General features: G+C 34.5%; 2 protein-coding genes across 2 annotated transcripts; one reads left to right on the top strand and one right to left on the bottom strand.

Annotated features, from left to right (window-relative positions):
* Positions 1-2,441: 2,441 nt before the first annotated feature.
* Positions 2,442-6,327, top strand: LOC126717871 (inositol oxygenase 1-like). The gene is made up of 11 exons (XM_050419813.1): positions 2,442-2,680; positions 2,830-2,935; positions 4,140-4,221; positions 4,325-4,529; positions 4,623-4,682; positions 4,769-4,821; positions 4,938-5,060; positions 5,295-5,364; positions 5,489-5,567; positions 5,686-5,767; positions 5,992-6,327. The coding sequence occupies exons 1-11, from the start codon at positions 2,656-2,658 to the stop codon at positions 6,016-6,018; spliced, it is 912 nt and encodes a 303-aa protein (XP_050275770.1). The 5' UTR covers positions 2,442-2,655; the 3' UTR covers positions 6,019-6,327.
* Positions 6,328-16,631: 10,304 nt separating this feature from the next.
* LOC126717870 (uncharacterized) lies at positions 16,632-22,712 on the bottom strand. Its single transcript, XM_050419812.1, has 6 exons — positions 22,525-22,712; positions 22,341-22,380; positions 22,086-22,166; positions 19,046-19,232; positions 17,521-17,788; positions 16,632-17,245 (listed from the first exon to the last, which is right to left on the bottom strand). Exons 1-6 carry the CDS (start codon positions 22,582-22,584, stop codon positions 17,039-17,041), a joined length of 843 nt encoding a protein of 280 aa, XP_050275769.1. The 5' UTR covers positions 22,585-22,712; the 3' UTR covers positions 16,632-17,038.
* Positions 22,713-26,858: the final 4,146 nt, after the last annotated feature.

The raw sequence follows: 26,858 nt of genomic DNA, 5'->3' as shown, positions 1-26,858 counted from the left end.
AATATAAAATGAGGGAAAGGTATAAAGCTATTTATTAACATCACATCCAAACTTTTAATCAAGTTTGCATGTTGGCTTTTAGAAATTAAATATGACGGGCTCAATAGACTTGAAGGACGTTATGTAAATCTAAAAGCTTTAAATTTCATCTACCACACTAATGATCCATGGAATATCTAGGGTGTCTCATGAGCAGGGAGAGGAATTGTCTAGTCAAATATTAGAACACCACTTCTTGATATATAATTTTTTTTTTGGTAAATATGATCATGAAAATTAATTAACTTGTAGCTTGAGAAAGACTTTTTTGCATTTCATGCAAAACTAATGGAGAGAATCTTGGTGTAAAATATTCTTTACCATCACTTTTACTTATACCATTAAATCATTCAATACTATAAATATGGATAAGATTCACCCCCCCCCCCCCCCCTCTTAATGTAACATCATCTATCCCTTTAGATTCGTACTCTTAGTTGGAATATTAATTAATACCATAAAAATGGATAAGATTTTATTTATTAATTAATTTCTCAATGAGACATATGTCTGTGTAGGATTAAAATTTTCTAAAATTTTCAAAATAATTTTTATGATGGATGAATATGATTTAAGAGTTTCATGTAGAACTAATGCTTTGTTTGGTTGCAGGGTTCAAAAAGTGGGAAAATAGAAAATATTGTGATGATAGAAAAGTAGGAGGATAGAAAAAAATTTTGGTTTTCCATCATGTGTGTTTGGTCAAGAGAATGAAAAAGTAGAATGATGGCAGTGCCGGCTGAATGTTAAAGCAAAAAATGCAGTCGCCTAAGGCCCCAAGTAAAAAAAAGGCCCCTAAATTTTAACCAATAGGGTTATTTATAATCAATAAATAAAATAATTTTTTTTACCAGATAAAAAACAAATAAAAGAGAGAAAAATGCAACATCCATAATATTTTTCAAAACACTTTTACAACTAATGTTGAGTAGTAGATTGTTACTGATGACAAAAAAATAATTATAGTGATATTTTCGAATAGAAAACAAAAAGCAACTTAAAACCTAGAATTTGTTGTAAAAAATATTGTGAATGTTGCACTTCTAAAAAAAAAAAGAATAATAATAAGAGTTGAGTTTGCAAACTTTTACTAGTTCTCATCTAAGTCTACCACTAACACTGTTTTTTTACTTACTACCATTAATCTGCCACAACAAGTACAAAAAATTTTGTCAAACTTTTTCTATCTATAAAATTTCTAAAAAAAAAGAAAAAATTCTATATAGTTCATATTAATTAGTAGAAATTTTGCATTTAAAATAAGATAATTAATTTTCGCCTTAGGTCCTCCAATGCATCAAGCCACCCCTGATGATGGAAAACTAATATATATTTTCTTTGTTTAGTTAAGGAAAAAAAATGAGAGGTTGGCATCATAATTAATTAAGTAAAATATAATAAATATTAATTATAAAAATTATTATATAGTAATAATTATATTTATATTAAAAAAATGAGTATTGTGCACCTTTGGAGTAGTGAAAATTTGTGGGCTCGAGTGGAAAATCTTGAGCCCCACTATTTTCTTTCCTTTTCATTTTCTTTCCAACCAAATGAGAGGAAACCATAATCTACTCTCCATTTTCCCTCCCTCCTTTTTCATCCTCTCTATTTTCACCTCAATCAAACATTGGCTATGAATTTTAGATGATTGTAATCCGATCATTATTACTTTTTAGATTTATGAAAAATATTTCTGCATAACTCTTTCCATTTTACTTATCAAAAAATAAATAAATAAAGTCTTTCCTTTTCAAAGCAAATACATAAAATCTTTCCTTTTCAAAGCATTTGAAGTAAATCTTGGCATAAAATTTAAAACCATAAAAATTAAATAGATAAGATTTTTTTTTTTTTTTTAAAGGGAACTATCCATTTCCTTAAATAAGCGTTTGCACCACCTCATTTAAAATAGCATAAAGCTTAGAATATATACATTGAACTCCAAAAATCATCCACTTTATATTATGTATCAGTTATGCCAAATTAATGAGACTTTGCTTAGTATATATATGCAAATATACAAGTCATTGTAACTCATACAAAATAATTTTTATTATTTCTTATTATGTGTAAAAATAAAGAAATAATTAAAATTATTATTTTAAAAATTATTTACTAAAATAGAAAAAAAAATTAATTCTAAAATAGACAATAATTTTTTGATAATACTTGAGCTTAATCAATACTCCCAAAAAAAAGTGAAAAACACAGCCAGATGATACAAAAAAATTGCGAAGGAAAGTCATTGTATAGGGAGTGGAGAATTAGCTGTTTACTTGTACTGTGAGTCAGAAACACATAAAATCTATGCTTGCCACCACGTGGACTAATATTATTCTCAAAAAAACAAAGAATTTAAAATTTGCATGGCAAATTATGATATGTGCCAAAGAAAAGTTTGCAAAGGTTTTTCAGGGAAGGACTCGGACACTGGGAATTCTCGGGGAAGGACTTATTAATTAATTGCCCTCTTCTCTCCGCTCATATAAATACATGCTGCCTTTCTCATCAAAATTTATGCAACCCCAACCACCGCTTCATTTTTCTTCTTCCCTTTTTTCCATTATTGCAGTACTACTAGCTAGTATTCTTTTTCTTTGTTTTTGATTCAGGATGACCACCCTCACTGACCACCATGGTATTTTTTTTTTTTTTTAAATGTTATTTTCTAGCATTTTTTTCATTTTTTTTATTAAGTTTTGTTGGTTATATTTTTATGTCATATATACTTTATATATGAACTCTATTATATATATTTATTTATTTATATTTTGTATGTTAAAATAGGAGTTGAATTGGAAGAGAAGAAGACCCCTGCTGATGAAAATGAATTGATGGTGGATGCACGGGGATTTGTGGAACCTGATAACAACGCATTTGGTCACACTTTTAGGTTAATTTACTTGCCTTTTCATTTAATTTTCGAGCATCATCAATTGCTTAAAGAAAAAAGATTGTTGAAATTTTTGTTAGATTGTAGGAATTGCATGCCCTGATAAAGGGATCACAAAGCTACTCTAATAAATCGTTATTATTTTTTCTGTTCTGCATAATTTCTTTCCCTTAAATAACCATCACCAAACCAAAAAAAAAAAGTCAAATGATTCATAATTCTGTTAGCCATCATGTTAAGAGGCACATTTTAGAGGCTTTTTCTCACTTCATCTAATTCCTGCTGGGGATTTAGTGAAATAAATGAGCCAAACTAGATAATCTATGTTATTGTTATTCCTAGGGGCAAAGTTACGAATAACAAAGCTAAAAATAAATAAATAACTAAAATTTAATTTATTTATATATTTATTTAATATATTGTTAAATTATATATAATCTAACTTTTTTTTTATATACATATTCTATTTATAATTTAATTATTTTTTACATTTGTCATCACCATTTCCCAAAGCACTTGTTTTCTCTAAAGCACTCTCATGGCTACCCCTCTCTATTCTCTAATTCATATCTACCTAATTAATATTGAAGTCACCTAGTCAAAGGCAGCAAAATACTTTCAGCCAGCCCCGCCCGACCTTGACTTGCCTCGGTCTTACCCTACATGGGTTTCTTGTCCCAAAAAGAGGACAAAGCAGCCCTAATTCGACCCACCCCATCCGTTGTCATCCCTTTGATAAGGCAATAGATTATAGTTTAAACTTGAAAGTATATCGCCAGTTCATTTCATCTTAATGAAGTATACAATCTAGTGCTTATTATTAATTATAATTAAAAAAAAAAAAAAATTAAGCTGTTATTTTTACTTCAAATACAAAAGATGGGCCATACGGCTCCAAAACTCAAAACTAAGCTTGTACTTACTACTTATATGTATTTTTTCTTTCCAATTAATCTAGGGTTATAAATTTTTTGCAACTATTGATGTGGTTTATTGGAATTGATACATATACATTATAAAAGTGATATCAGTGATAAAATCATATAAAAGTAATGTTACTCTAATCACAACTTGTTACCTTAGTAGACAGTAAAAAGTTCTCTCTCTAATTAACATTGCTCTTTTTATTTACTTATTTATTGTTTTTTTGGGTCCTTTAGCTCTAGATCCTTGTAGGATTTATTAAACATTTACGTGTGAACAGGGCTTATGATGTTGAAAGCACACGGCAGAAAAGTGTTGAGGAATTCTACCGGATTAATCACATTAACCAAACCTATGACTTTGTAAGCACAATTTGCAATGATATTTCTTTCAAGGTTTAACCAACAAAATCTATCAATGCTATATCTATTTGTACAAATTAAACTAATTTTGATTGAGTTGTAGGTGAAAAGGATGAGACAAGAGTATGGCAAATTGAGCAGGGTGGAGATGAGCATTTGGGAATGCTGTGAACTTCTTAATGAATTTGTGGATGAGAGTGATCCTGACTTGGATGAACCTCAGATTGAGCACTTGTTGCAAACGGCTGAAGCCATCAGAAAAGACTATCCCAATGAAGACTGGTTGCACTTGACTGGCCTCATCCATGGTATACTTCCTTCTCCATCTTTTTAAGTCTTATCATTAGATTTATTTGATGCAATAATACGATAACTTCATTTTTTTTTATAATGAATTTTAGATCTTGGAAAGGTTCTTCTCCATCCTTCTTTTGGAGAGCTTCCTCAATGGGCTGTTGTAGGTATGAATCATGCTCACATATAGTTGCATGATTTGTCATCATTTCTTGTTGTTTTATTAAATTAATAATCAAGATTATTCACATAGGGGACATATACCCTGTTGGATGTGCCTTCGATGAATCCATTGTCCATCACAAGGTGATTTTTTTCATAAATTTTGCATTCAAATCCATTTGAGTTGACTAAACACTAACTTAATATCATTCAAATAATTTTTCCTATAGTTACTCAATATTTTGACCCTGTTGCCACAGTATTTCAAGGAAAACCCTGACTACAACAATCCTTCTTATAACACCAAGCTTGGAGTTTACACAGAAGGTTGTGGGCTCAACAATGTACTGATGTCATGGGGGCATGATGACTACTTGTACTTGGTAGTATTTTTTAAACCTTTACTAACTTTTTAATATGGTATCTTTGTTACCGCTTCACTTTGTGATGCTTCTGATACCCTTCCAGTGCCTATAAATTTCTTGGTTCTCCCATTATGGAGTGCTTTGTAAACTCAAAAGTGGACAACAAAGGCAAATAGCGCCGTAATTTTGTAGAGCTCAATCTTATTTTTTAAACAATTACAGTGATATTTAATTTTGGTTTCCCATACTCAGGTAGCTAAGGAGAATAAGACCACTCTACCTTCAGCAGGTCTTTTCATTATCAGATACCATTCATTTTATGGTAAGAAACAGGATAAAAAGGAAGAGAGGGGGGGTTCCTTTTAGTGCTATATATGTTCGGATGCCAAGCCATTGTTGTATTCTTGTAATTAATTTGGTACTAAAAGAAGTAATTTATATTGCAGCCTTACATAAGGCTGGGGCATATAAGTACTTGATGAATGAGGAAGATATTGAGAATCTGAAGTGGCTCAAAATATTCACGTAAGAAATCCACTACCCTATTTGGGAAAAGTGCTAATTGGGAGGATGAATCTTGTCCATCCTGTTTGCATATTGCCTTGCTACAAAAACCAATTTTCTCTTGCTTTTCTATGTGCAGCAAGTATGACCTTTACAGCAAGAGCAAAGTTCGGGTTGATGTGGAGAAAGTTAAACCATACTATCTCTCTCTCATTGAAAAGGTAAAACGCCGGTTAAATTAGTAAGTGCTTCATTAGATATATGAGAAGAAATGATTGGGAAATTTAGATCAATAAAATGGTTTTTGGCAAAAGTGGCTGTTTCCAAAAAGGAAAAAAAAAAAAAAAAAAATGTTGCCATTTCACTGGATTAATCTGCCACTAATACGGAGCTTATTTATTTCTTCTTTTCTAATCCCATGTTTCTTTGAAAAATTGTATTGCAGTACTTTCCTCCTAAGCTGAGATGGTGAAATCAGTAGTTCTCAAGTTGGAAGAAAAGAAATTCATGAATCATGAAGGTGATGAAATGGTAGCAGTTAAATAAATGGGAGAAATCAGACTATATCTGAGAGCCTCCTCTTTTGTTTTTGATTTTGTATTTGTGGTGGCTGCAAAAGCTTTGATACCAAATTGTTGCACAGAACAAGGTCTCAATTTCGGCTGTCACAATTTTTTTTTTTCTTGTTTGCCCTCTCCCTTGATTGGGTAGAGGTGTTTCTGCGTTTCAAATGATTTCATTGAGATTGTAAATAAAATAAGATTGTACTGTTTCTACTTTATTTTTAGAGCACTAACATTGAAGATGTAAAAAACCCTATTGTTATTTTAGCCACCAATAAACCAAAACACATCTCCATCCAAGTATGGTTTTTTTTTTTTTTTTTAAGCAACCTGCTGTTCACAGGATTGCAAAAACTTTTATAATATATTATTCACTCATTTTCTCTCTCTTACTATTTGTCACTCTTAACTTCTTTAGCCATTTTTTTATTCATTTTTTCCAATTCTCATCTCTTATTCATTCCCTCTCTCTCTCAAATAGTCCGGTGCTCGCGTGGTGGAGGTGTGGCAACAGCGGAGGCGGCTCAACATGTGTGGTGGAGGCATCGTGTGCTTTGGTTTTGGGGCTTCTGCTAGGTTTTATGGGTTTCTACTAAGGTTTAGGGTGGTGTAGCAGTTGCGGTGTGGAAGAGAGAAATAAATAGTGGCCGGGTTTGGGTTTCTAATCTGGGTTTGGGTGTGGTCGGATGATTAGAGTTTGGTGGGTTTGGATTTGGGATTTCGGTGTGGTGGTTTGGAGATCGACATTGACGGCGTGGACTGGAGATTAGCATCGACGAAGTAGTGGTTTGGAGATCAGCATTGACAGACTGGAGATCAACCTGTTAGCTTATAATAGTGATTGGTGATCACACCATAATATGATGCACCATCACCTATATAATAACACCCACTTGATGGATGGTGTTGCTTTACCAACCAATAACAGAGAATTAATTAAGTCTTAAAGTTAGTTATTTACAGAAGTGGTGTGTCTTTTAGATAAGATACAACACTCTTGATAAATAGACATCTCTTCTCAAGAAACATGAGAGCCTATCGACATTCATTGTTACGTTACATAATTTTATTCTCTCTATCTATGTTGGTAATTTCCAATCTAACAACATCACCATACACAATAAGGGACTAACAGTGGTATTAGAGGGAAAAAACACTCCACCACCACCACCCTCACCCACAACCTATAATCACTCTATTGAATTGTTGAAATTAATTTTTCAAACAATTCGTAGACAGGTATTAGGCTTAGTGACATTAGTGTCTTATTATAATTATCATCAAAACATTGCCTATCCTGATGAACCACTGTTTTGGGTGAGAATTGGTGGTTTACCATTCACCGGTGATATTCATCAAGTACATGAAGATTTTGTTCTTCAAGAAAAATATTGGGATTCTTATACTGAACAAGAAAAGGTACAAGAAGAAACATTGAATCAACTGGAAATTGAGATCAATGATTTGAAAATTGAAGAACAAGAAAATAACCATTTTTGGATTGACCCGGAGAATTCAGATCGACTTTATTTCAATATTGTAACAACCCCATCTGAAAGTGACCCATCTGAAATTTCAGATTTGGTTAAGAAAACTGCAATATTTTGGAGAAGTTGATGCTAAAGAATCTATGTTAGAGGACCAGAGAAGTGGAGAAGATCAAACTCAACTTCAAAAAGTAATTGTCCAAGAAGACACCGTTTCACATTCTCCTACTTTAGATTCAACAAATCTTTAAAGGATTTTGTCTTCATTCAATCTGAATCTCTGAGTCCCTTTGCCGACAATAAAGAGAGCTTTGCTTGCAAAGTCAATCAAGACTCTCCCAACGTCAATCAAGATTATCCCAAAGTTCAAGAAGCAAAACAATTCAATCCAAATCCTAATCCACCTTTTATTCAATCCAAGAGAGGCCCACATGTTAGAGTAACTGCCAGGAAGACAATTAGGCCTCAAACTCCACTTCCTAGTCCACTTCGTAAAGCAATTAAACTTGGAGTCATTCAAGCCTTGAATCAAGCCCACAATTGGAGTCCAATTCATGGTTGTCCTAAGTCTCTAAACTTGAATAAAAAATTGGATTCTCTTGACTTTGAAAATAGATTACAGAGAAGTTCATTCACAATTTCAAGCACAAATTGACAAAAATTCAAAGGGTAAACAAGTCAAAGGTATTCCCAATCCTCATCATAAAAGGAAAAGAAATTTTAGCAAATTTGAAAGAGGAGAGCCATCCAAGTCTACAAGACAAAGATGCAATTTGAGTTTCCTACAATACAAGAGAAGGTACGTAAAATCATTTAGAGGATATCCATGACAAAACCCGAGAAGAGCATATTGGAAGGGACACATGAATGACTATAAGCGTCGTTATATGTAATAGTTTTATTATTTCCTTTTAAATAGTGTGCTTATATATAAGTGTGTTTTATTTTACTTTTTAGTTTTATTTTCCAGCTTAGTGTGTTTATATTTGACAAAGACAATATAAGTATTTTTATTGTAGTTTGGTGTGTTTATTAGTTTTATTTTGTTATTATGTTAAACACATTTTCAATATATTTCTTGGGTGCTATATTTACTTTGCAATGGCAATAAAAACCTCATTTGATTCTAATTGTAACGCCCCAAAATCATAGGCAATAAAAGTCTATTTAATCTTAATAATCCATAAAAAAAATATTAAATAAAAGAAACTAGCAACCTTGAATCTGATTACAAAAGTCAGAGCTCTAATTCACCAAATACCAAACATCCTCAAAATAATTCTCCAATACAAAGTTTAATGCCATAAAATAATAATAAAATCCTCAGTTCCACAACAATAGTTTGTAACTTCTGTCTCCCAAGAATCTCTACTCCAGTAATCCACCTAATGTATCTGTAATGGGAAATAAAGGGGGGTGAGATAACTCAATAAGTGGAATTCACTAACATTGGGATGTGGGAACAAACCTTTCAAATAAATAATTCTTTCAACAGATTTACAACTTATAACTCATCAATATTTTGTCATCAACTAATTCATGTAAAAGAAAATAATATCTTTATATTGTGAGCCATCATAATATATATATTGATACCATCACATAAACAATTTCCTAGGCTTTTCTCGTGGTCAACGTTTACGCCCCGTTGACAGGGTTGTGCTGTCCCCTTTTTGGGACTGGAACCTCCTTTTATCCCATTTCTTAAGGATGGCTCCTTTGGAACCTAAAGGTACACTCCCTTGCTAAGGAGCTTCCTTTTGGATCCTCAATAGTATGCTCCCTTGCTAAGGAGCTATCAAATGTGCACTGTCCCCTTTTGGAACCGTCCCTTACTAAGGATTAGCTGCAGCATGATTGTCCCTTGCTAAGGACTAAATATCATACTGAGCTTCTAATCACGACTTGCCATAGGTTTTCAAAACATATTCAATATGCTCACAAAATAATCCATTCATACTTCTCAAAATATAAAGACATATTCACACATACAAGTTTAAATAAAATTAGGTTGTCCCACAAGTTTTTCATAAAACGAATAGCCAATATGCACATCAAACATTTGTAAAATATTCATTTATATATAGAATATCAACATATTCTTTCATATAAAATAGTTTAATAATTAACACTGTTTTGGGAAAACCCCCAAAATTAGTAAACACCAATTACCTCTTAGCTGCAAAAATAAAGGAAATTAGCCTCCCTTGAATCACAACAATTCAGTAGAATTAGAACCTAGCAATATCAAAAATAGGTTCATCAATACGCAATTTCCCACTTCAAAATTTATTTTCACACTTAAACGGTTTTATCCTAAACAATATTAATATATCCAAAATCCTCTATTTATTCACTTAACTATCAAATTTACTATTGGAAGCCACGTATTGCCTTAATTTGTTGCTTAGCATTCCCTTTGATGCCACTGGATGTCCATTGACTCTAACCATTATATATATATATAGCCATGAGATAGTATTCTTAATTTATCAATCCAGATGCTTACATTTTTTTTCCCCTGAAGCCACGGAATATATATATATATATATATATATATATATATATGTAAACCTATCTGATCAACCTAATATATAAGGCTATAAATCAAAGGTAGAAGCCATATATTAAAGTTATGTCAAATCCATTTCAAAGCCTATAGAGGACCATACGGCTATATAAATAAAAAGTTCCTATTTTAATATTGTATTCATCACTCCAAAGACCCAAAATCTATTACACGGTTGAACTAGTGTGAATGCAAAATAACTAGTCAACAATTGTGGCTTAGTGTGAATGCATAATAACCGGTCAATGGCTTAGTGTGAATGCAATAACAACCGGTCAACAATTGTGGCTTAGTGTGAATGCAATAACATAAGCATTCTTTTCACTTTAACATGGTGACCAAGTCCAAACATATTACTCTATTTGGCTCAATCTCACGTCTGTGTTCCTTCCTGACATATTGACCAAATCTTTATCTAATATAATACAATTATAGGAACCCTTTTTCTATTAGAATAATGATAGTCTAGGTTCATATCAATTGCAAGCTATTTGACTAACCAAACTTCCTAAATCTTGAGCATGAGAAACATCGTACCTGAAGACTCCAACTCAACGCCACAGTGAAGAAAGGCAGAATTCAATAGTCGGCTGAAGCAAAAAGAAATCCCATCAGCAAAACACGTGTGACCTAAGAGGAAAGGCTAGGGTTTTCAAAACCCATATATGTACTATATCACCTCACTTGGGCTTCATATTCCATAGTATTTATCCTCTTTTTAATACCTTAGGCCCAAATTAATTTAATCCATTTTAATTATAGGCCTCCATTAAAAAATTTACGTATAATAATTTAATTAGTATCAATATATGGGGTGTTACACTAATCGTATTGAAATTCTTAATGGCATTAATTTCCGATCATGGAAATGTCATATAAAATATTTATTGATGCATGAGAGGACTTTATATACATTGTCAACAACAAAACTCATAGCAATAGATAAATATGACAATGATGGAATTAAAGTTAAAGATAATTGGGAAGTGGATAACTCACTTGCTAAAGCTTCTATGTTATACCATATGAAAGACAATATAATACCTTTATTTGAAAATAAAGAAACTGCTAAGGAATTGATGGAAGCGTTAGAAGCTAAATATGGACCAAGATCTGACACACATGTACAATTATTGTTGGATAAATTTAACAGTACACGAATGAATGAAGGCGATTACATAGGTGATCATATAAATACCATGGAACTTTTAGCCAAAGAATTGGCCAATGCAAATTATCTTGTGTCGAACAAATAGCCTTCTACCATCTTGGGATCATATAGTTTCCACACTCACCCATAGTGGTAAAGAAGTCACTACGATATTATTACCTATTTTATTGGTACTTGAAGAAGAAAGACTGAAAATTAAAATCACAATTTGTTGATATCTCAAACAGTTCCTAAATCTAAACCTAAGCCTAATACCTGTCTACAAAGTGTTTGAAAAATTAATTTCAACAATTCAATAGAGCGAATATAGGTTGTAGATGATGGTGGTGGTGGTGGTGAATATGAAGTCTTTGATGAGTTCTGTAAGGGGGAAGGAATTAGGCATATTTACACTATGCCTCATAAACCTCAACATAATGGTATTGTTGAAAGACGTAACAGAACTCTAATAGAGATGTCAAGATCAATGATGACACATTCACAACTTCCGCTCACTTTTTAGGAGGAAGCTTTGACAATTGCCAATTATTTATTAAACAAAGTTCATACAAAATCCAAAGATCTTACACCTTATGAATATTGGATTGGTCACAAACCAGATTTATCAAACTTAAGGGTTTGGGGATGCAAAGCCCATGTACTAATACCAAAACCATTAAGAGATAAATTAAAAGGGAAATTGTGGGACTGCAAATTTATTGGATATGTTCAAAATGGTAGTGGTTATAGATTTTATAATAAAGAAAAAAGGGATTAATAGAAAACAGAGATGCTATTTTCCTTGAAAGCACCAATCAAATTACACCACTTGAAGAGATAAGGTTACTAGAAGATCTAGATAATGAAAAACAAGATCACTATAAGAATGCTTCAAAATAATGGCAAGATGCTATGATAGATGAATTAGAAAAAAAAAAAAAATGATGTCTAGGAATTAATATCTTTACCGGATTGAAGAAAGGCCATTAGCTATAAATGGGTTCTAAAAAAGAAATTTAAGGCTGACGGTAATATAGATAAATATAAGGCAAGATTGGTGGCTAAAGGGTTTAATCAACAACCCAGTGTAGATTTTGTTGATACATATTCACCAATAGCTAAATTTGCTTCAAATAGAATAATTATATCTGTTGTGGCAAAAATGGATCATTGATTGGATGTCAATACAGCTTTTCTTAATGGTGAATTAAAAGAAGACATATTCGTGTTACAACCAGAGGGTTTTGAAATAAAAGGACATGAAGATAAAGTTTACAAACTAAAAAAATCCATATATGGAATCAAGCAATCTTCTAAACAATGGTATTTAAAGTTCCACCAAGCAATATTAGAGATTGGTTTTGAGATGAGTCCACTAGATCACTGTGTTTACATATGGAGATGCAACGATGAGTTAACAATATTATCATTATATGTTGATGATATATTATTAGCTGGAAATAGTCCAAATATGATGTCAAAAACAAAATATTTCCTATCATCAAGATTTGAAATGAAAGATATGTGTCCTACTACATATGTATTAGGAATTAAAATGACTAGAGATAAAAATACAAAATTATTATATCTGGATCAAAAGAACTATTTGGAGAAAATACTTAAGAAATTTAATATGACAGAATCTAAAGCTTTGAGAATGTCTGTAAGTAAAGGAACTATATTAAGTAAGAATATGCATCCTAAGGATAAAGAAGAACAAGAATTTATGAAGAATGTCCCCTATGCCCAAGATGTGGGCAGTTTAATATATGCAATGATAAGTATAAGGCTAGACATTTGTCATGTAGTATGATTAATAAGTAGATATCAATCTAATCCTGGAAGGGCCTATTGGCAAGTAGTAAAAAGAATTTTTAGATATCTCCAAGGCACCAAAGATATGAAATTATATTTTGGAATCAGTGATCTAGAAGTAATAGGATATACAGATGCTAATTTTGCAGGAGATGTAGATGATAGAAAATCTACCAACGGTCATGTATTCCTATTTGGTGGAACAATTGTCTCTTGGTTAAGTAAGAAACAAAGTTGTGTTGCAAAATATACCATGGAGGCAGAATACATATCCTGCAACAAAGCAGTAAGTGAAGCATTCTAGATAAAGCGATTTGTCGACAGTTTAAAATTAGGTATACCAAATAAATCAGTCGATGTGTTTTATGACAATAAGTCCGGTATCTCGTTAATAAAAAGTGGAGCAAATAGCTCTAAAGGAAAATACATTGAAACAAATTATCACTATATTCAAGATACAATGGAATGGGGTGAAATGCGAGTTTGATTTATCTCATCAAGCGAGATGGTGGCCAATCCTATGACCAAAGGATTGACCCTAGATAAATTTAGAGTACATGTAAGAAATATGAGACTCGTGAATCCAAAAACTTAGATGGGATACAACATGTATTTGCATAGATGGAAGAACTGGGGACACCCGAAGAACATGGCTATGCAACTTTTGCTTTGGGGACACAATTGGTTAGCATTATGCAGAATAGCATTGTATAAGAAGTTAGTGTATGAATGTAAAGTCCACTAATGTGCATCATACATAACACAGCTTGTATAATGAAAAGTCGCTGAAGTCGTATGAGAAAACCTTTGAGATACTAGCTTGGAGGAAGTATCAAGCAATTCAGTGCAGGTCAACACATGTTTGATATGTGTGGCTGAAGGACGTTGACCAGCAATGCGGGTGTGGACTAGATTTCCAGCTGCGTGTGGTAACAAACATTCCACATGTTCGATGACATTCATTTGAAATAATAGTGAATGATAAGATATCTGGAGTATACTACAGGAGTGGTATATAACGAAGGGTGTGGTTAATGGTGCGTGACAAGATGTGTACATAGTTTTTGCTAGATGTAGACACTAACGCCGATCTATGAAAGGCATAGATGAGAATCAACATTGGGCAATATCGCGGTAACATCATAGTATATGTTGATTGTAGCTAACACCATTTATTATAGTGCGATCAAGTGGGAGATGTTAGCATATAATAGTGATAGGTGACACCAAAATATGGTGCATCCTCATCTCTATAATAACACCCACTTGGTGGATGGTGTTGCTTCACCAACCAACAGCAGAGAATTAATTCAGTGTTAAAGTTAGTTATTTATAGAAATTGTGTGTCTTTTAGATAAGATACAACTTTTGGTAAATAGATATATCTCTTCCCAAAAGACATGAGGAGTCTATAAATACTAGGACTCCTCATTCATTGTTACGTTACATAATTTTATTCTCTCTGTCTGTGTTGGTGATTCCCAATCTAACAACATCACCAAACACAATAAGGGACTAACACAGCCTCACTCCAGTTATCTCTAATTCTCTCTCCTTCTATCACTTCGACTCTCTATCTCAGATTGGGTTTGGGTTTTGGTATTGCTTTGATTTTTTTGTTGTGGCGGTGGGGGGTTGTTGTGGTGGTGGTGGGATGGGTTCACTGATGGTGGAGATTAGTTAGAGTTTGACTCAGATTTGGTGGGTTTGTGGTGTTGTAGTGGGTCTGTGGGTGTTTCGATAGTAGTAAGGATTTTAAGTGGTGGTGGCTGGTTGGTGGTGAGAATTTTTTTTTTTTTTTTTTTTTGGGTTATTTTGGTGGTGTCGGAATTGGTGTTTGTGGCTAAGTTTTGTAGAAGGTGTTGAGTAGGTATTGAGTGAATTAGAGATAGGCAAAGAGGTAGGGAGGAAAGAGAGAAATTGAATTTTTTATTTTAATAAGTTATATCTAAAAATAGATACTGGGATGTTAGGTGAGTTGTAAAATGAGATGGTAAAATAAATAAAGTAGATTTTGAGGATGTAAAATAGAACTTTTTTGCATCCTTGGATGCTAATGCTCTTAGCATTAGGATCTGTACCATTCCAAATTTGGAACGATACTGTTTATTAATGCCAAATCTTTTAGCATTTAGAACATCTAATGTGAGAGGTTTTTTTATGTTTGGCGTGCCAAATACCAAATATTTGGCATTTAACACACCTAATTCTAGTGCTTTAAGTTTCGAAGAATGTCAAATAGTTTGAGAAGTGCTGCAATTTCAAAATTAGTTTTTAAAAACAAAGTATTCAGCCAAAAAAACTCAAACAAAATGATCCTTTTTAGCTTCATAACTAGGTTGCACCACTCGACCTTCTGCTTCTAAATCACATTTTTAGTAACTAAAAGCACTAAAAGCATTCGCATTCGGTATTTTCATACTATTCTATTTTACCATCTCAAAAAGCTACTTTATCATTTATACCATACCATTTTATAATATATCCACATCCCAACTTTTATTTTATCATACTACACATTAAAATAAAATAAAAATATCCTCACTTCTCTCTCACAAAAAGCACGCTCATTCAACCACAAGCAAACCCACTGATCAACCACACCATCACCTGATCAACCACACTGTCATAACACAATCAACCACACCGTCGCAGCACGACCTCACCACGACCGCACATGACCTCGCCAATCTCCACCGTTGCACCCACGTCGTGAGTCCGTGACCACCATCAATCACCACCTCCAACATCATCAATCACAAACCCAACCACACCCACACTCATCAAACCCAGCACCACCAAAAAAAGAAAAAGAAGCAAACCCAGCACCACCCATACCCACTACCAAAACCCATCACCCATGGCCAACACCACCCACACCGATCCATGCCAATCTTACAAACACTGGACCCACGCCAATTTCGCAACCCATTGACCCATGCCAATTTCACAACCAAACCCATCAACAACCATCAACCACAGATCAACCCATCTACAAATCATAACCACCGATCTACCCAGAACAAACCAATCTTGAAACCCATCAAACCCAAAACCCATCAAACCCAAAACCCAACCAAACCCACATACAACCCATAACCACCAATGGGTCGGCAAAGATGGGTAGGCGACGAGAGAAAAAATAAAGAAAATGGTGAAGAGTGAAGACCGAAGCGATAAAGAGTGAAGAGTGAAGTGATGAAGTGATGAAACCAGAAGACTAAAGAGAGTGATGAAGAGGCAAAGAAATGAGAGAGAGATGTGGGAGGCGGAGAGACAAAGTGGGAGACAGTTAGAGGAGAGAGAATAAATTAGTAAAAAATAAATATTAGCTGCTACAGTACCATCTTATATGTAAGATGGTACTGTAGCAATATTGTAAAAATATTTACAATTAGCAGTCTAGATGGAGCTTGATTTGTGTTTTGATGGCAAAATTTGCCAACATATGGCATATAGCAATGCCAGTGCGAATGCTCTAACATAATTGATTCAAGAAACTAACAAAGTACAACAGTTTAATATTTAGCAATAACCATTGTTCCACCAAGCTGTATACGGAGCATATAAGAAATGCAAAATTATAGAGCTTAAAATTACAATCAAAGAACTATATTTTATATATGTATGTCATGGTACACAAGCTCAAGAGGTTTCTCCCACTGATTTTCTTTAGGCCCTTGTCTTCCTCTCAATAAAGTTTGACGGTGACGAGATTGTAATTGTGTCAATAGAAGAATATTCATTTGAATTTATATTTGCTACAGATCAATGAATAGCAATGAGGTCTTGATCAGCTAATAACATCTCTACTATGAATCATAAGAATAGAAAGCCAAAGGACCAAAAAACTCTTTTCTTCGATCTACAATTCTGTTCATTCCACCTGAGGTATAACCAGTTCGTCCTTACACAGTTACAGTGAATAGGTAGAGCTTTAGTACAACAGACAGCCCCAGCTGCAATAGAAAGATGCCAGCCACTATGATGAACCACCTTTCACCGGCTGACTTAATGTGGGCTTTGAGGTTAAGAGCCACGAATGTAGCTGACATTAACCCAGCTACACCTGCTACAACCCATCTAAAGATTTCCAATGGCACAACAGAGAGACACTGCAGCCAAACGGTAATAATAGTAGTCACTAATATTTACTGAATATGCCATGAATATTATGCTACTAAACAAGGTGGTCATTATAAAACATTAAAAAATAGACAGACTCATCATTATAACATATTATAAAATTTAGACTTGACTTTCATGTGAACCTAATATCAAAACATGGGCTCTTCTGTATAGGAATTAGTCTCACTGAACTACTGGCGACAGTGTTAATATGGAAAATGGGTGTTATTGGAAAATTTAGTTAAGAAAATCAGAGACTTACCAGAGCTGGAATAAAGACAAATAGGGAGTAGCCATAGAGACAAAACAGCTGAACAAGGCCAGATGGAGCTGAGAAGTATTTAAGGATTACGTACAATACAAGAGGTACAATAGTGACGTAACCATAGAACACTCCCGCAGACCAAGTTACCAAATTTATGTCATAATTCCATTCTTTTTTCTTCAGCTTGTGTGCTACATAGGTCACAAAAGTGCCAATAGAAGCTGCTACAAATATGAGGGTAGTGCATATCCAGAATGGTCCATACCTGCATGGCATTTGAAATTTAAAATGATACAACAGGTGCCTTTATCATATGACGGGGGAAGGGTGCACACAAATAGGTGCAATGAAACTAACTCTTAAGTAACTTCTAATACTTAATGAGCACATCTAATACCTACAACAACATTCAGCTAGTGAGTAAAAACACACCCCACTATCACCTTGGCATTAATACCAAAAGGCATGAAAAGGATCAACAAAGAAAGTAAAATTTTACAACTTATATATATTAGCCTATTAGGGACACATGGATATGTACTAAGCTTAAATTAAATACGATAAACACATGAATAACAGAGAATGAAATATCTTAATCTCATAACTGAAGGAAAAAGATTGTCAACTAATGTAAAATAATTGTTGAACAAAAATCAATAACTTGGTGAAATTGCAAATAGAGTATTTTGTGCTATTGTCTAAAACAAATCATAACTGGAAATCTGAAACTAAAAGTTGTAACAGAAACAAAATATGGATCTTTAAATATGCTGATTATCATAAGTTCACAGAAAGGAGAAAATAGAAAGCCACCGTTGTCCTAATGTACCAGTTTAGAACTCTAAATCCACCAGTAAAAGTATGATAAATCAGGAAGGTAGCTAGTAAGCAAGTCAAGACAGCTATTATTAAATCAAGCAAACTTTTGCTAATGGTAATGCTAATCAAAGATGAAAAGCTATGGTCAGAATTCACGTAGAGATGACAGGAGATCATAGCGATGCTGAATATTCTATCTTTAAGCCGCTATTGATTCTTGAAATGAGAGTGGTATGCCTGCAAAAAGCACTTCTGATCTACCCATGTCAATGAAATCCATCCCGTGAAACAAAGGATAGTTCATTCTTAGGGTGAATGTAGATAAGAATACTGCTACTGAATGGACCATAACTTCATGATTAATCTCAATGAATTATGGCTACAGAATTTATATTTTTTTGTAAGTATGGCTACAGAATTTATTACATAAACAAATATATTGAGAAGCAAAATAAATGCAGTGTTACCAAGCACAGACCATGAGAGTTGCACCACTAGCAAATGCCAAACAGAATTTTACAGTGTCATACATACATACATATATATATGACACTGTGTATCGAAAAAGTGAAACACTTGATTTTCATTATTTCCTCAAATTTAAAATTATTTAAACAATTTATGAAGAAATTAAGCAGTAGATCCCAACTTAAATTTTTATTCAAGGATAACTCATTAGTGAAGTAACAGAAAATCTACTTACAAATCTGGATTGCTAGAAGTTTTTTCATTAAAAGTTCCCCTAAATGGAAAGAGTGAATCTTTAATTCTCTCCACAACATCCGTAGTGTCAACATCAAAGTATGGTTTGTAGGAAGCAACTGTGAATGTCCGAAACCAACCACTCTGCTGGGGTTCATCAGAACCAGCCACTGGTTTTGAAAATGTATCTGCACCAGTTGAAATTAATCAGTAGTCATTATTTGATAACAAATGCAATATTGACAGTGTGCCAGGTGTATGAGAAGGTACATTCAACTGTTCCAACACCTTTTGCACAAAGTATTATTTACTTCACACCGAAACATAAGAGACATGCAAATTATGTATGGGATGAATCATGAGAGGAAGTAATGAGGTCACTGTCATCACAGCCCATTTTTTTTCTTTTTTTGCAATCACCGAGACCTGAACAACACATGCCCTTCAGACTTGTGGTGGCCAGAGAAAACTCGGGACATGGGTCCCCCCTTAAGCTTGCACATCAGGTAATTGCAACTCAGATGCAACAGCTAGGGATCAAACCTGTCTGGGTTTACAGCTTACTAGCTTAGGCTCTCACTTTTACCATTGAGGCATAATGGGCGGGTTGTATGGGTTATTCTGCACACCTACACCATTTAAGAATATTTCTGATAAATTAGTGGTCCTATAAACACTAAATCACAAATTACCATCAATGTTCTTTCAATCAGCCTGTTGACAGTTGACAACAATGTCATTACTACTAGCAGAGGTCTGTTATTGAAATACACATTGCCTATTTATCTCAATCACTTTGAGTCAGCCACTCAGCCTGCAGTTCCAATTTTGTGGAAAGTTCATGAAGTATGCCCCATGTGGAAATCAAATCAAATCTTACTACAATTGCTCTTACTGCAGCAGTACTGTTTCAAAAAAACCATAGTGAGGCACTCTTCATGGTGCCATGTGTCTGGCTAAGTGGGTGATTTTTCAGTGTTTATTCGTGCTCTAATTAGTAAGCAATGTGTGATCCAGATATGTTCTTTTAACTTCTGAGGTCAAGATTGATTGGATGTCGATAGGGTGCAGCTGAACCAGATACAAGCAATATAATGACTCTCTGTAAATTCTTCTATTGAATATTCATATGTCAATGGAAAATCTAGAAATGTTGCAATGACTGACTTCATTCAAATGTTATAGCTGGTACTTATTTTTACCACTGCCAGCCTAAAGAAACACAAAGAAAGGCGCTTAAAGTGAAATGGTTTCTTCTCTAGAAGTAAGACCTATGAAACTACTGACATGATGCTGGCAGTCATTTCTCACTTTTGCACACCCTTCAATAATTCAATTTCATTACAATTTATTTATTTTTTGATAAATAAATTCAATTTCATTACAATTTCAATAATCACAATCAGATGTGAATACTTTTTATTTCTTCATAAGCAGTCTCACCTTATGGAAATTTTGTAATCATCAAAAAATCTTTTAAGCCCTTATGTTTAATTCCAAGAACCCTAGAATTTCTGCTGACATCCTGCATCTCAATGCCATATTTTGGTTTTACAACCCCCAACCTTCAGCTTATCCTGATTTTTTTATCCTTTTGTCTATTGGTAAGTTATGCACGCACCTGAAATGATTATGGAACCCACAGCCTCACCCTTCCAATTCTTATAGGGGAGGAGAGCGTTTTGAGCTAGAGCTCATTTGCAATTTATTGTGCCTATTTCAACCCTTTGTTAGCTCATCTAAAGCATTTCAAGCATACGTACAAGAGTTTTCTTCCCATTACCATATAGATCCAGTTCACAAGAACCACATTCCCAAACAAATAAAAAACATATCTAAATGCCTGTCCATTAGATACAACTGAAATTTTGTGGAGGCCTGTTTTAATAAGTGAGGTTTAAATAAACTGTACCTAGAAAGTAATGCTTAAAAAGGTTGTACCCAATAAGCAAATAAACTAATTTTAAGATTAAACAAACAAACACTAAAAAGCAGTTGCCTACTACAAAAGAACAAGAGCACCAAGTTCTACATGGTGAAACCCAACCATCTAAACCCCTTTTCCATGAAACAAAAACAATAAATAAAGGTGTCATGTCTCAGGTCTGACACTTTATGAACACTCCTGAGACACTCTTCAAATAAAATAATATAAAATTTTAGAAATGTACTAAACACAACAATCATCCTTAATCATGGTTTGAAGTCTGAACAAGCCCTAGCATCAATTATACCACTTAAAAATGATGTCTTCATTTGTTAATGTCTAAATGATGAACATCATACCATTTAAATAAAAATGAATAAATAAATGTTTATTACACAAGCACCTGATGACCCTTGAACCCACAAGCTCACCCTTCACCTTACTCTTACAAAAAGAGGTGCCATTTTCCTAGTTTAGCTAGAACCCATTGGCATATACATAGCATGATATAATATGCATTTATTTACTGATGTATCCCCACTTTTTCGTGTCCTCATTTTAAAGATGTTTTCTAGTCGCATTGTCCATCTCCAGTCGTGTGTTTAGTGTCATTGTGTTTGTTTTGTGCATCTTAGCTTATTTTTACTTATTTATTTACAGATAATTGCAACTCAAGCACTTGTACAGCAATGAAACCATGACCTCAAACTCAACCCATTGCAAAGGAAAAACAAAAATGCCATTTGGTCTATGTGTTTGTGAATTTTGACAATAGATCTATGCATTTTGTGAACTGATCTGTGCAATTTTTCAATCACTTTGATTAGTTTTTTTCTGCGTGTTTCTTATGATTTGTTTAGTTATCAACTTATCATAATCATTTACACTTGCTTTGGATGTGTTGGTTTCAAGGTATAATTTGATCATAGCAAGTTCTGAATTTGGATTCGATTACCCGATTTTCAGGGCATACCCAGCACCAATAAATGTTTTTTCAGCAGCTCATTTTCAGGGTCGCGACTAAACACACAAAAACTAGTCAATTTCCTTATATATATACACATTGGAGACCAAATGTGTAATGAAATTTCAAATAAAATCAGATGATATATACCGTCAGCATCTCGAGGAGGGAGAGAAGCCCCGGAGATCTTCCCTTGCGCTCCGGATGGAGGAAACGTTTGAAGTGTTGAATCTACAAATTTAACAAATTTCAATTCATTCAAAAAAAAAAACCCTACAACGATAATAATAACATTCAAAATTAATTCAATCTTGCAATTTTATAAAACTAATCCAGTGAGTCCACCGAGCTAAAAGCCTAATACACAAAATAAATAAATAAATAAATAAACGTTTCTTTTTTTACCTGTGAATTTGACGGTGACTTGGCCTGGATCTGGTACAGCCTGCAACAAAATAAGAAAAGAGAGAGAGAGAGAGAGATTGAGATCTAAATGCTACATATTAACATTTATAGAAAACTAAATTGGAGGTAAAAATGAAGGAATAAGAAATAGAGATTTAAAGAAAAGAAATGAGTGAGTACTTACAGGAACAGATCCTGAGACCTTTTGGTTATCTAAGCTCGTGTAATTGCCCCCTGACATCATCTTTCTTTCTCTTTCTCTCTCTCTCTCTTTCTCTCTCTCTCTCTCTCTGTGTTTCTTCTTCTTCTTCTTCTTTTTCTACTACTACCTTCACAAATCTCTCTCTCTCTCTCTAACGCGTGATTTTTGTTTTTCTGGTTTTTTTTATTTGATGGGAGAAAAGTCAGCGTCGAGTAAGAAAGCAAAGTGGGGCCGAGGTGTAACGCCCAGGAAATGATGGGCTGGTTGATCTGGCCCAATATCGCTTGCTTTTGGGCTTTTAGTTTGAGGTTTTGGACTACATGGGTTTTTTTTTTTTTTTTTAACTTACGGAGCATAAGGATTGCACATATCCTTATTGATTGGGGATGTCTTCAAACTTCAAAGTTTTAACCTTTTTTTTACAATTTCTTATTTTCGTGAATAGTCGAAACATAGGGCTTCCCATCAGAGTAGCTCTATTCCATGCTTCCTGGATAACATTTTCACAATCAGGGTCCATTTTTCTTCAAACCTTTTTGGGATCCTCTTTCTTCTACTACTCTGCCCATGATCTCCTTGAAGAGTAAGAAAAATTGGATCATGATCCGAGTATGATGCTTGAAGGTGCCAAACCACGGCATGAGGAAACTTCTCTCTCCATTCGATAGATGCACAAGCTCGGTCCAATCTTTCTTGGGCAAAAGCTTCACCGGGGCGACCATTTCTCCAAGTAAATATATTCCCCCAATACCCAAGGTCTATCAATCCACAATGTAACAGTGTACTTCAAAATTCCTCCATAGCCCTAATTGATCTTGGAATCCTCCCTTGCTTCTTATCTAAGCTCAAGATCTCATTAAAATCTCCGACACAAACCCACAGTATTGAATCTCCAGAGTGTAGGTGTCTTAAATAACTCCAAAACATGGCTAACCCCCCAGCTCTATGTACACAAGGAACAGCAAGCATAGAATTATACCGTAAGTCTGATTGAATTTTCCTCATTTTTTTTTCCACCGTTTGTTTTGTCTCCATTAGAAACAAAACATTGAGAACTTTTTCTCTCACCAAGTGAGAGAGTACAATGTCTGCACGGAGGTTCCCCGGGCAGTTCCATCTTAAGATATTCATTGTGCTCGGCAGGGCTATATCTCAGCCTCCACCATTGTGCATAGTTGATCATTGCTTTGACCCTTGAGTCATTTACCTCCTTCCTATATGTCTTCCTTCCCACTGAAAGCCATGTTTCGCTTCTACCCCACAGCTACATCATCGTGATTCGTATCTATCTTGTGGCCAGGTGCTTGTTTTTTCCCTTTTCTTTTTATTTTCTTCCACTTGCGTACACTAGTCTGAGGCTGTTTATTATTCTTACATGAGGAGCCACGTGACTGCAAAGCACCTGATGTTGTGGCTAGGATTTCCTCAGAATGTGCCAAAACCTCCTTCCCACAAATATCCTCATACGTGATAGCTAGGCACACTAATAAAGCTATCTCCAATATTTTCGGGATAATAGTCCATTCCTCTATCTGTGTGCATCCAAATATCCGAATTATCCTGATCTGTTGCAGTTTGAAAGTGAGTAGAAATCCCATTTTGGAACGGAGTAGAATCCTTAGGTTCCTCCGATCCCTCCAATCCCGTGAAATTAGCAACTTGTTTATCCATGATCCTCATGCCACTTGGAATGTTTGCAGGATTTCCGTTTGAAACCTCATCATGCTGAGCACGATTTGGTTCAGGTGGGGGTCCCTTGCCACCAAGTCACCCTGAAACTCACTGCTCCAGCATGGTGGACTGTTCGATTTTCTTCCCCGAGCTTCTCTTCCCCTTCGAGAACCAACCCTTAGCCATTCACCGTATGGTCTTTCCTCCATTACTACCGGACTAACAGAGCAAGCCCTCGCCTCATGTCCTAACATACCACAATTATAACACCACCCCAACAGCCTTTCATATTGAAAAGCTACCCACACCTCATCCCCCTCCGGACTACGAACTAGAGCTCCCCTTCGTATTGGTTTATCCAATGGCACCTCTACTCGTATACGGAGAAACCGGGCCTGTTCAGAAGCAATAGACTTGCAATCGACATCGAGGACTTTGCCAATTCCACTGCCTATATCCTTACCTGCAACTTCATTAAATAGATCAAAAGGCAACCCCAATACCTGCACCCAGAACGAAATATGCGTAAATTCCACCGAAAATGCCGTCATGCCCTTTTCCCAACGACGTTACAGCAGCAGTTGGTTGTCAAAACTCCATGGACCATTGTTTCAATTGACTTTCCATGGAGAATTTGAACTAGAAGAGACCATCCCCGATATCCGTAATCTTCAGGTCTTGCCCAAATTTCAACACATATCGTAAAAGGTTCTTGGCAGCCCAAGTGTTGATCAGTTTTGTCGTAAGGAAACGACCAAGTAGGCTTAGGAAACACTCTTCAAGTATTTTCTCCCTGTGGTTTGATCAAACACTGATGACCTCTCCTTCCTCCTTCGTTAAGTTAATGTGTTGTAGTCGTTCTATAAAGTCAGAGTCCATGGAACCCCAGTGAGCGGATAACACTGTTTGACGAAAGAAAACTATTCACCTCTAACCTTTAAACTTTTTGTTTTGGTGATCATGACTTCAATTGATTATGTTGGACATGGATCTCCCATATTATGAGAGAGAGAGAGAGAGAGAGAGGTGAAGGTTATATTAGATGATATGGGACTATAGTCTTGGGATGGCAATGAAGAGGGTTGGATCATGGGTACCCCTTCCCCACCTTGTTTTTTCTTTGAAGCGAGGAAAAACAAGGCAAGTTGGGTTCAGAGTGGTTTGAAAATGTTTTATTAATCCTAATGAAATAACTATGGCATTGATGAGATAAAGATGAAATATGAAGAGAAATGATGACCGCAAGATTACTGAAAGAAAACTAGAGACAAAGGTTTTTTTAAAATAGCATCAGAATGTGTACAATATTACTAGGATAAGTATTAAAAAAATTACCTTATATGTATAATTAAGTTAAATATATAATACATAAGTATATATTACATTTGGGGAGGGGCGGGGCGAGTAAAACATATCCCCCACCCCATAACCTTTTAATTGGTTTTGATAAAGTGAGCTTGCACGAATGTTGCACACAAACATAACTTGTTGAATACATGGCACACATTTAGATTAGGCTTCTTTTTTTCTTTTTCTTTTTTAGCCCTAAAAGAGAAAGAAAAAAGGTACAATTATGCCTTCTTCTTTTTTAAAAATTGTATAAAAGTAAATAAGTTAATAAGCTAAAAATAATAATAATCCAAATGCATCTTCATTTGACAAGAACCATAAATTACTTTTATTGGTGATCACACATCCGTGTGTGTATATGTATATATAAACTATACAACTTAAACAAATCATTTGACTTTGAGAACTAAGATTCTCCTCAAGTCAAGCTCCAATATGAGATTTGATTTGATCTCTCTCTCTCTCTCTCTCTCTCTCTCTCTCTCTGATTTGTTCTCTCTTTGACGCCACCATACTAACAAGCTCCAATATGCTCTATCTCTCTCTCTCTCTCTCTCTCTCTCTCTCTCCTTTGGATCTAATGCAATGGTTTGGATACGATGTGGTAGTTTAGGTCAGGGGCGGAGCCAGGGGGGGTCGAGAGGGGGCAGTTGCCCCCCCTGGCTTAGCAAAAAAAATAGTTGAGTGGCTTTTAAATTTTAGCAAGAAGAATGTTTGTATTTGGTTTAACAATATATCCATCTCAAAGTTGCATCTCTTTCTTTAGCTTTGGCTGGGACTTGGTGTCAATTCTCCACTTCACCATGTGGATCCTTACTAAAAAAAATTCTTTATGTAATAATTATCCTACTTCATAAAATTTTGTATAATAAACCAAAATTTTGAGATAATTATATAATAACACAAACTTACGTTAGTTGTATTTGGTGTTCATACTTAATTACTAAAAATACTTTCAATTATAAATGGAATTTTTACTCTATATATATATATATAAAAGAAGATGGCTTATTTATGCAAAAAAAAAAAAAAAAAAATCCTTTACAACTATCCAACATATATGTAATATGTGTGTGTTGCAATATGCATGCATAGTGTATATAAATTTTGCCCCCCCTTGAGTTAAATCCTGGCTCCGCCACTGGTTTAGGTTTTGGATTTGATGTAGTATTTTAGGCTTGAAGTGGTTTTGGATCTAATATGAGATTCAAATATCTTCAAATTTGATATCCTTTCTCTCTCTTTTTTTTTTTTTTCTTTTTTTTTCTCTCTCTCTCTTATAGGAGGGGACCAGT

The sequence above is a fragment of the Quercus robur genome, chromosome 3 (assembly GCF_932294415.1).
Source record: "Quercus robur chromosome 3, dhQueRobu3.1, whole genome shotgun sequence".
Lineage (NCBI taxonomy): Eukaryota > Viridiplantae > Streptophyta > Magnoliopsida > Fagales > Fagaceae > Quercus > Quercus robur.
Note: the sequence above shows the minus strand (reverse complement) of the source record. Positions and strands in the feature narration are given on the sequence as shown.